Source organism: Hevea brasiliensis, chromosome 11 (genome assembly GCF_030052815.1).
Source record: "Hevea brasiliensis isolate MT/VB/25A 57/8 chromosome 11, ASM3005281v1, whole genome shotgun sequence".
In the NCBI taxonomy this organism is placed as follows: domain Eukaryota; kingdom Viridiplantae; phylum Streptophyta; class Magnoliopsida; order Malpighiales; family Euphorbiaceae; genus Hevea; species Hevea brasiliensis.
The window spans coordinates 5,546,978-5,558,075 of NC_079503.1; the positions used below are offsets into that span (position 1 = coordinate 5,546,978).

General features: G+C 32.4%; 1 protein-coding gene across 2 annotated transcripts; it reads left to right on the forward strand.

Moving 5' to 3' along the window:
• The first annotated feature begins 4,544 nt into the window (after positions 1–4,544).
• LOC110668187 (protein Brevis radix-like 4) lies at positions 4,545–10,751 on the forward strand. Of its 2 annotated transcripts, XM_058129746.1 has the most exons (9): positions 4,554–5,069; positions 5,194–5,341; positions 5,481–5,529; positions 5,615–5,749; positions 5,825–6,216; positions 8,162–8,297; positions 8,562–8,962; positions 10,255–10,376; positions 10,481–10,751. In XM_058129746.1, exons 4-8 carry the CDS (start codon positions 5,624–5,626, stop codon positions 10,331–10,333), a joined length of 1,134 nt encoding a protein of 377 aa, XP_057985729.1. In that variant the 5' UTR covers positions 4,554–5,069; positions 5,194–5,341; positions 5,481–5,529; positions 5,615–5,623; the 3' UTR covers positions 10,334–10,376; positions 10,481–10,751. The 2 variants fall into 2 exon arrangements, with proteins under 2 accessions (XP_057985730.1, XP_057985729.1); XM_058129747.1 differs by lacking the exons at positions 10,255–10,376; positions 10,481–10,751 and adding an exon at positions 9,091–10,220 and having other exon boundaries at positions 4,545–5,069.
• Positions 10,752–11,098: the final 347 nt, after the last annotated feature.

Genomic DNA, 11,098 nt, shown 5'->3' on the forward strand with positions numbered 1-11,098 from the left:
TTTTGAGAGAGCAGCATCTCATGTCAAATAACTCTTGTCGAAATTGAAATTGTTTATTAGAAAGGGAAACATTTCCAAGAAACTCAATAAAGATTACATTTACTGTAGTAAGAGGAGTAAGTTGATACAATTGTAAAAGATGATATTCTCCTAAGGAGGAGAACCAGTCTTATAATATTCCAACAATTTTTAATTTTAACACCTATTTTTGCAAGGGAAACAATAGCGACTGTGGTGATGATATGTTATCCACATGCCAATTGTGAAAACACAAACAAAAAATAATGGTTGATTTTTGCTCATTTAATATATTTTTTTTATCAATATAATTTTAAAAATTATCAAATTTTCCACATGAAAAATATTTTGTCATTATATGATTGTCAATGTCATTATCTTGATTCTCATCTCATATTTTCTTAATTAATTGCATAATTTAAATGGATAATTGGAAGCAATGAAACAAGAAAGCAATTCATTGAAATTTGAATACATGGCTTGTGAGCAGAGATGGTGAAATCTGAAATTGTAATTTCATTAATATAGGTTTTATTTTTGTTGTTTCATTATAGAAGCTCTATAGATTACTGATGAGGATCTCTCAATCCTTAAGTTAAATGGGATAGTATTATAATAAAAATACACTAGAGATAGGAGGGAGAAGAGTGGTATATATATATATATATTGCAAAAAGGACTAAAAAGAAAAGGGCCAGAAAAGGAAAAAAGTTAAATAAAGCCTAAATTTTTAAAAAACAATTAATTCTTCTTTTATTTTGAGACAATTGAACTTCTGCAATTTTAATTTTAGACTTACTTTATGGGTAATAAACATTTATTTTAAAAAAAAATGTGAATCAGTTGCTTGAATGAATTTGAATTAAGATGAATCAATTAAAATAATCTTAATAATTAAAACAATTAATTAAAATAATTATAATAATAATTAAAATATAAAACTATTATTTTTATATTTTTATATAAATAATTAAAATTAAATTTTATAATTATAATTAATTATACTAATTAAAACAAAACATAGTAAAAATATAATTTTTATATTTTCGCTTAATTAATTAAAATAAAAAATTTTGAATATAATTAACTTTAGTTATTTGAAGTAAAAAAAATAAAATATATTATTTTTATTTTTACTTATAATTAAATAAATGGTAAAAGTTATAATTATAATTAATTCAAAATAAAAAATATTATTTTATATTCTCTTACAATAATTAAAATTAAAAAAAATAAAAATATAAAAAATAAATTAATTTTTATTAAGTACAAAATAAATTTGTTTGATTTTGCAGTTTATATATATAAATAAAACATCTTAAAAGAGAAATCTGATTCTGATTTCCAATTTGACTGCTATAAATTTCATGGATCATATGGAATGGAGTACTTGTTGCACCATGCTTAATCTCAGCACCACTTTACAGATGTTTGTTGCCCAGGCCATGCATTATAATTACTTGTGCAACAGAGATTGTTCCTTGATCTACTGTGTATAGCTAACAGCTAAGCCAACAACTTGGCAATCAGAGTAAAGTTGGACACAAATTGGTCACATGTACCAGGACAACAAGTGCAAGCAGCACATACCCCCTTAAACGTTAGCTCAACTATAGCAGAGATTGCTGACTTTGGTAGCATCAAATGATGACACAGCTATAAAAACAATGACAACAATTAGTTGCAGTTATAATTTATTGGTTGTTGGCACCGGCAATCCATTTGCCTAACAGGCCATAAAATCGCTGGTTTCAAGAGAACCAACTTGACACATGCCTACACCGCTACCAGGAGGACACATTAGCAGAGACATTATACAACCAGTCATTGTAAGCATATATAGCACAAAAAGGCTGACGCTGAACTATTTGAATATATACTTTATTTAATTGAACAGCAACTTTGCAGGATGTTAAAGGAAAACAACATTGTAAGAGTTGACAAGACAAAAGGAAAATTAAATTTTTATCAGGAGGACAATTCAGAAAATGCACATCCAACTTATGGATGATTGGATATAATGGCAATCAAATCAAATTCAACTTCCACTTCTTATATGATCTTGATAATTCTATCTTCATAAGATGTCTTGTTAATTTATTCAATTCATAAGGATCAAGCTCGGTTGGCTCCCAGTCCAAATCGAAGAACAAGTTCTTTTAAAAACAGTAATATCTGGTGGCAGGCTGTTTTAACGAAGTAGAGATTGCCGTCCGGTCATGGTTGTTCAAAAATTCCAAATCAAACAACCATCCTCAAGTTTAAAACAACTTAGCAGTACAAAACAAATTAATGCTGCACAAAACAATAATGCTCTGTGAACTGAAGAGCTTCGAAGATAGGCCTTGGAAGTTTCTTTGAATTGGTGGACCTCTTATTCTTCTCAATAAGAGCTTTAGTTGCCTCTCGTCGAAGAATAAGAGAAATCACCTTCGTCGACGAAATCTTTCCGTTTACTTCCTCTCTTTTTCCTCTCTCGCCTCTATGTCCTTCAGCTATTTAAACCCTGTTTGTATCATAGTTTTCTATTGTTTCATAATAGCTAGCATGGTTTTTCTTGGAAAATTGTTCCTTAAAAATAGTTATTTTGGGTTGTAAAATGATGTTTTTTAACCATCATTTTACAACTTCTCAATCCATTGATTCGGTGGGTTGAGATGGTTTAAAATTTGTGTATTCTCATTTTATCTTGCATAATTTTTAAAATTCTAAATAAATTAAGTAAAATATATTAATAAGACATATTTAGTGATTAATTAAAAAAATAATATTTTAGTCCTTAGTATTTTATGAAAGTAATAAGTAAGTCCTTACAATTTTTTTTATTTATTTTTTTAAATTTCTAAATATAGGATTGTGGAGAAATATTTTTAATGTTAGAATTGTTCAACATTTGATTTTGATTTTCAAATTTTAAAGTAAGATTGAGAAAGTAAAAAATGAATTGATGGCTTTTTTATTTTTATTTTTAGTCCTTAATATTATATAAAAGCAATAAATAATATTTTATATTTTTTTAAACTTTTTTGCAAAGATAATATTGTGAAAATTTATTTTTTATGTTGAAATTGTTAAATATTTAATTTCAATTTTAAATTTTAAGGTGGGATTATTAGTTAAAATATTTCAATTTTCAATTATCATTTTTGCATATTTTGAGAGATAAAGATAGAAGGAAAAATTTTTATATGCATTCAGGTGTATGTGCACCTAACTAATAGAAACTTAATAAACTATATATTTAAATAGGCCTCACTGTGATTTTATATAACGTGACATGTATAAATTGAGTGGATGTATATATTTAAATATAGACATAAAAATATTTATTTATATATAATATAAATAAATATAATTTATTTAATATTATAATTAAATAATAAAAAATATTTTTCACATATAAATTATCTTTTACGAAGCGTAAATTGAACTTTGTTGCTTATTTGGATGGTGAAACTGATTTTCTGTAAAAACAAGCAATGCCATAATGATTTCACTTGGAAAAAAAAATTTAATTATTAAAAAAATTTAATTCTTACATAATTATATTATATTTTATTATAATTTATATTTTTGAAATAATTTTTTTAAATTTAAAAGAATTAAATGCTTACCGATCAATTACTAAATGTGAGAATTAATGAAAATAAAAAATAATTAATTGAATATTAATATAAAATTTTAATTTCTAAATAGGAGATATGTGAACTTCTATTGGTTGATGTAAATTCGAATCTTATCATAAACTGCTTCAAATTTATATTTTTCTAGTATGAGGATTTATTGGTTGATGTAAATAAGAGTCATGACTATTTTTATATATATACCCTTAAATTTATTTTTTTCCTTCTTTTTAAATATAAAAAAATATATATTATCTCTCTTTATATTTTTATTATTTCATTCATTTTTAAATATAAATTTTTTTTTATTATAATTCTCTTTACCTTTTATTATTCTTTCATTATTTATACTTTTCTGGCTCCTTCTAAACAGCCTCTTGTGTCACTGTATTAAAGAGGCCCATGAAATTAGAAGTGTAGAAATCTGTATGAAATGGTCCATACAGAAATTGCTCTTACGATAAAATTTTAATATATATATATGCACACTAATAAAAGGTTTTTGATCAGATCAAATTTATTATCTATTTATATATTTAATAGAGTAATTTTATTATATATATTATATTTTAAATTTATAATAAATTGAAAAAAATTACTGCACATTATTTAAATTCATTAATTGCCCACATTGATTTTTGAAGGGATAATAAAGGCGTGCATGGTTTAAATTTGAAAACTGAAAAAGCAGACGACATCACGTACTTAATTTAAGAGCAACGTAATGTGGGGCAGGCAGGCAGGCAAATGTCCATCCCATTGTCCACTCGCAATTAATCCTCTCCTATTCTAAACTCGACCAATTCCCTCAAGCTAAAGGCTTCCAGGATCCGTCTCTGTCGCCATCACTGTGTACTAACTTGAGACCTAAATAACTACCAGCCTTGTCCACGTCTGCTCCGATCGCAATTTACCTTAAAATCTCCCTCTTTCCATTGCTCCCAGTTTCTTTCCTAGCATTCTTGCATAAGGAATTTTAGTATTCTCCGGGCTTTTAAGATGAAAAAGGCCCATCGTGTGGGCCAAAACACCATTAAATACTTTCCCCATGGACCAAACGACGAGGGAATCTAAGTCTTAAAGCTTTCTTCACTACCCAGCATTTAGTTGGGCATCCAAAGAGGATGATGCTGTAGAGTGAGTACCGCACTAAGCAAAGCATGGTGAGCTACAGCTTTCTCGACTATTAGAATCAAGGGTGTTATTTCCGCGCATATTACAACCGGTGACCATCCGGTAGCAGGTACACATGTAATGTAAAGCAGGCTCAACAACAGTTCACCGAAGCTCCATTATAGCGATCAGCCAACACCAAAGCTAAGCTGAAAAGGAAAACAAGAAGATTCTCTTCTATCCCATTTCGATCCTTCGGGCTCTTTGTTGCCAGCCTATTCAATGCAATCCTTCTCCGCCATTAACTCCGATGAGGTGCTTTCTACACCCATTTCATTTTCTTTTTCTTTTCTTTTCTTTTCTTTTTTCTCCTCTTAATAATAATAATAATTATAATAAAAAAATATATAATCTTCTCCTTATGTTTGTTTATTCATAGAATTTTGAGCAGAGAATCTCTGATCGCGTTGGCTGAAGTGGGCATTCAAACACTGCATGGGCATTGCTTGATAGGATTATCTCGTATTTCGCGCTGCGACCCTGAAGCCAAACTGATTCCTCAGATTTCATTCTTCTAATTTCTAAGTGTATGGACTCTATATGCTTATCAATTTTCATTACCTGAAATTCAATTCCACTCATCTCTGATTCAGTTCGCAGAGGTTTTTTTTTTGAATCCCTGGTTTTGAAAATCATTGATGGTTTCTTATATGTTGATTATTGCAGCTTGGATTTGAGGTGAAATTCGAGTCTCTGAGTCAGAAAACGATCAAAGGTCTGATTTTATCGAAGTTGACAATGTGTCTAAACTGTTAGCGTTTTCTTGTGGAGTGATACAGATTCGTTTTATCTCCTCTCAGAATTGAAAAATGCTGACGTGTATAGCTCGATCGAAGCAACCAGGCGATGACTCGCTGAGTCAACCCGATGAGTCCGCCACCACAAACACTCCCAACACCAAACACCACCAAGCGATCAAGTCCCTCACTACTCAGGTACTTCCAAATTCTAAAACCCTGACCCCACTCCGTTTGGTAATTCAAGGTTTAATTATTTCTATTTCTTAATAGCTTAGGGACATGGCGCTGAAGGCCTCTGGAGCATACCGGCACTGCAATCCATGCACGGCACCAACAACTCAGACCCGATTCAGGAACTGGAACGAGTCTGACGCAGAGTCGGATCGTTTCCGTTGGTCGTTACGGCGGACCGGAAGCTCGAGTTCTACGACGCCTAGGACATGGGGGAAGGAGATGGAGGCGAGGCTGAAAGGGATATCGAGCTCGAGTGGCGAGGGGACGCCAAACTCAGTGAATGGCAGTGGGCGCCGGGTAGACCCGCCCGTCGTCTTCGTCGAAGAGAACGAACCCAAAGAGTGGGTGGCCCAGGTGGAACCCGGTGTTCTGATCACTTTCGTTTATCTTCCACGCGGAGGAAATGATCTCAAGCGGATACGCTTCAGGTACGCCATCGTAGTTGACCAGATTTTGACTAGATATTTGACGGTCCTGATTCGTTTTTTATATGACTAAGCTATAGATTCAGTTTTTGGCAGTTTTGATCTTTGATCGAACGGTGCCTTGTGAGTCATGACTGTGCATTTCGTGTGTGTAATTCCAACATTAGTACTGTTTCTAGTGTTGACAGTTGATAGTGAGGGTGGACGCTAGCGGATTAGTATACATCATTCATTGGCTGCTAAGTGATTATTGGGATATTTTCTTATATTTATTTATTTACTTTTATTATTTTATGGAATTTAAAAAAAAAAGGAAAATGTACGTGTGAACGGAGATAGTGAATTCCTAAATTGCCATTATGTTAGGGTTAAATTGCAGTCTAGGCATGATAAAAATAAAAAATAATAATTAAGGCGTTTGTTTTATAAAAAAATATTATTTAAAAAATATTTTGTATATTTTTTAATATTTAAAATACTTAATTTTATAAAAAAAAATTAATTTAAAAAATTAATTTTTATTTTTTAAATTTTAATAAATTTATTAAAATATAAAAATATTTATATATACATATATTATTATTTAATATGATCATCAAATGATGAAAAATATTTTTATAAAATTTATATATTAATTATTTCTTACCTAAATAAATAGTTTAAATATTAAAAATTTTTTATAAATAAATATTAAAATTAAAATTACATTAATGGGATTTAATTTTTTTTAATTCAATAAAATGATTATTTAAAAAAAAAAATCATTTGAATAAAGCATCCAATTCCATACTCTGCGTCTGGGGTTCAAATGGGGGAATTAGGAGGAGGACCCACATCGTACAGTAAAATTCACGCGGAGTGAAAAGCAATCAAAGAAAAGTCCAAAAGGGGAACTCATTGTGCCTCATTGGTGGTGGTGGGGCAGATCTGATTGTGTTGGGTTCCTTTTTCACCAAGGCTTGTCGCTGTGTCGGAGAAGGCTCTGCTCTTTTTCTTTTTCAAATTTTTTTGTTCTTTCGCGCCTGATTCTCCGTGGCCTTGTCACCTTATGTGACCAATTTTTTGTCATGTTGTTAAAGATAGCCCACATCCTCTGCCGCTCCAAAGCTACATACAAGACAAAACATGCCCTCCTAGTGAGCCGATATTTGCAGCAACATGGACATGGATAGAGAATGAACAGACCTTTCTTGTTTCAAAGGGGACAATGATAAGAACGTTCATGGTTAAAACTGCAGTTGGATTTTTCTTTTGACCCCTTAAAGCTCACATTTGACTCTCAGTTCTATTCCCACCAAAATTTCTTCCTAATTATTTTTCCTTTATTCCTTTTTTGACTTTGCAATCCCAAAACACTTTCACATTATATCCAATTATTTTGCTTTGGATTTATTAATGTAATGATGCCATTGGTTGTGGTTGGTTTGATTCCCCCTATGTGTTTTGACTGATTAGACATCCACTATTATGTTGTTGCCACCTAAAATGTTTATTCTATTTCATGCACTGAAATCCTCTTGAAGTAAAGTGGCCCTATTGATTCTTTTTGTCTAAAAGTGCTTGGTGTCCAATTTAGTCGCCTAGTATAATTAACCAAGAGTGGTTTGAAGGCTTCAATCCATTGGCATGTGAACAACTGATAGCGAGATGCGTGCATACTTGATCACGCTATAGGTAAAAATATTTTAGGATTTCAATAAATTCTTCGAAGGGTAATTTTATCCCGTTATGCTTGACTTTTGTTTGTCATATTGGCGAAGCCCATGATCCAATTCACATTGTCTTTTGTTGAATCACATTATATAGTAGTATTTTTTTTCTAATTGCATTACCCTTTATCACATGCAAGCACGTGCCAAATATTTCACGCCATCACTAATTCACTGTTTTATCATCATATTTTCATGAATATCATGGCTTCTGAATGTAGTTAATTTTCTTTATTTAGTCGAGACATGTTTAACAAGTGGCAAGCTCAAAGATGGTGGGCAGAGAACTATGACAGGGTCATGGAGCTTTACAATGTCCAGAGGTTTAATCGCCAAGCTTTTCCACTTCCAACAACCCCAAGATCAGAAGATGAGGTGAGTAACCACATTAGTCATCACTTCTCAAACAATGACATGGTGACATGATCAAGGAGAACATAATCAATTAATCATCTCATATAAGCCACTTTGAGGCAATGATAACCCAAATAATAGGCTTCATTTTAATGACTGGCATTAGTTGTGTAGACTGCTGGCATGTTGGGAGTGAGATGTACTTCCTTCCCATTCTGCACCTACGGAGTGACGAAGTCAAAATATTTTGAAGCTAATAACGTCTTTTTTTAAAACCTGGTACAGAGCACAAAGATGGAGTCTGCAGAAGATAGCCCTGTAACACCACCACTGACCAGAGAACGCTTGCCTCGTAATTTCTATCGACCAACAGGGATGGGAATGGGCTACTCATCCTCAGATTCACTGGATCATCATCCAATGCAAGCCCGTCATTACTGTGATTCAGGTGGTCTCACCTCAACCCCAAAACTCTCTAGTATCAGTGGGGCCAAGACAGAAACATCGTCAATGGATGCTTCTATAAGAAGCAGCTCATCAAGGGAGGCAGATCGCTCAGGAGAGCTGTCAATCAGCAATGCTAGTGACATGGAAACTGAATGGGTGGAACAGGATGAACCAGGAGTTTACATAACTATCAGAGCCTTGCCAGGTGGCAAAAGGGAGCTGAGAAGAGTTAGATTCAGGTAAGATTCTGTTATAACTCTGTGACAAGCTAATTGATTATTTCTCAAAAAGCATGCCATGTGTATAGAACTAGCAAACTAGTTCCTAAATTGGATGAAGAATGTGATATGCAAACATGCTTGTGTAGGGTATCAGGATGGCCATGAAATTATCGGTTCCATTATTGGTTTCATTTTAGCCCACATGCTAGAAATGGGATGCATATATCATTTTCTGGGATCCTTAGATTCACTACTATCTAATCTTCTTGCTTGTTGACATAGAAGATATAATGGCCCCTTACCTGAATTCTAGTCACTTGAATTTTCTTATGATTAGCAGCCAGTATGGCCCGATATATGGCCTGATATAGAGAAAATATGATGTGCATAATAAACAAGTACATGTCAATGCGACGCTTCAGTGTAAAAGCTTTAAGGTCTCTGATATGGACTGTTGGATCAGTCTGCTATATCTCAATTAGAGGACCATGTATTGTGGTCAAATATTATGGTTCTGCCAGGATTATGATCTGATTTAGCAATTATTGCTAGTTTATCAAGCCTATGTATTGGATTCATTATTAGCTCCGTATGGTTGGTGATACAGGAAGACAACATAAGTATCTGGGTTTACAATCTAACTTGTTTGTTGGCAACACTTTCCCCCATAGTTTTACAGACAAAAAAACATTGTTGATCAGTTGATGATGCTCTGTGAACAAGTGCTTGAGTGGGTTTGATTTGACTCAATCCATTTTGTTTGGACTTGATGATAGTTATACCAGGCTGTAATTGAGCCAACTTACATATAATTATGACTTGAATTGACAGCCTTTAGAAACAAATTACTGTTGCCCATCATGCTGCTTCCACTTATTATATAGGTCCTGTTTGGCATTGAGTCTCAGAACCTAAAATTACTTTTCTGAATAAAAGCACAATTTAAGATGCTGTTGAGAAAAATATTTTGAAAAAAACTGTTTTGTTATTTTAGTATTCTTATGACTAAAATTGATCAAATTTAAATAACACTCTCAAACTGGTATATTTAAAAAAGTGATATTCTCAGCAGCAGTTTCAATAGTAATGCCAAACAGGACAATAATCTTTTCTAGTTTTGCTGACAAACGGTACAAGTATAGCATGAATTTATCAATATTTTCAAATTGAGTTTTTGCTCCGAGTTATTTAAGATTGCGAAATCTGAAGTTGGATAACCCATTAGAGTTTCCTTTTTTTTTTTTTCTTTTTGCTTAAAATTGCATTTACTGCTCGATTTACTATATTCAAATGTCCAAATGTGGTGGCAGCCGGGAAAAATTTGGGGAGATGCATGCTAGACTGTGGTGGGAAGAGAATCGAACCAGGATACACGAACAATACTTGTAATCGAGCGAAAACAGCGGCTGCTCGTGCTGTCTAGATTGTGGGGGTGTGTTTACTTTTTCTTTTTCTTTTTCTTTTCCTTTTCTTTTTTTTTTTTTTTCTTTTTCCCTTCCAAACTAGTAGAATCCCTTCCATGGAGAATCTAAACAGGTGCTGCTGGCGCCTTGATTTTTGGGGGACTCCTGGCGTGATCCTTGGAAAAAGTTTTTTGACTTCAAATGAAGTTCCTCAACTTGGTAGATGCATGGGTATACCCTTGTGGGATTGGGATCAAGTTCTTAAATTAATCTTATATATTTTAACAATTTCTTTTAATTGTGGGTGGGTAAGGAGCAACGGTTGTGTATTCGCAGTTATATGGGTGGTCAACACATCAGTATCAATATCAATGAAAGAATGTGTTTTTATCTCTTCCTCTTTTGCTCTCTGTCTTTCGTTTTCAACTTTCAAGCGATGCTTACATGTAAATTTGTATACTCCATCATTCCAATGACAACAACAGGAAAAAGAGAAAAACAAATAGGAGATCTGATGTAAGCCAAAGCACAAATTGTTCTGTGAATCAAAGTCCAGAATATAATTGTAAAAATTCTTAATTTATGATGTAATTGTAAAAAGTAGTAAAGTTTAGGATTTTTTTACAATTTTCTCAAAATAAAATCCAGTTTAGAAATAGATATTGGTATTCCATCGAATGACTAAAACTTCCCAATTCATGGAGTGGTTGATTGAGTTCAAAATTTATTATTGGAAGAAGAAAGCACATTT

Coding starts and splice junctions, on each gene's coding strand:
- LOC110668187 (XM_058129746.1), top strand. CDS start 5,624: ATGCTGACGTGTATAGCTCGATCGAAGCAACCAGGCGATGACTCGCTG. Junction 5,750..5,824: donor TCAAGTCCCTCACTACTCAG/GTACTTCCAAAT, acceptor ATTTCTTAATAG/CTTAGGGACATGGCGCTGAA. Junction 8,298..8,561: donor CCCCAAGATCAGAAGATGAG/GTGAGTAACCAC, acceptor AACCTGGTACAG/AGCACAAAGATGGAGTCTGC.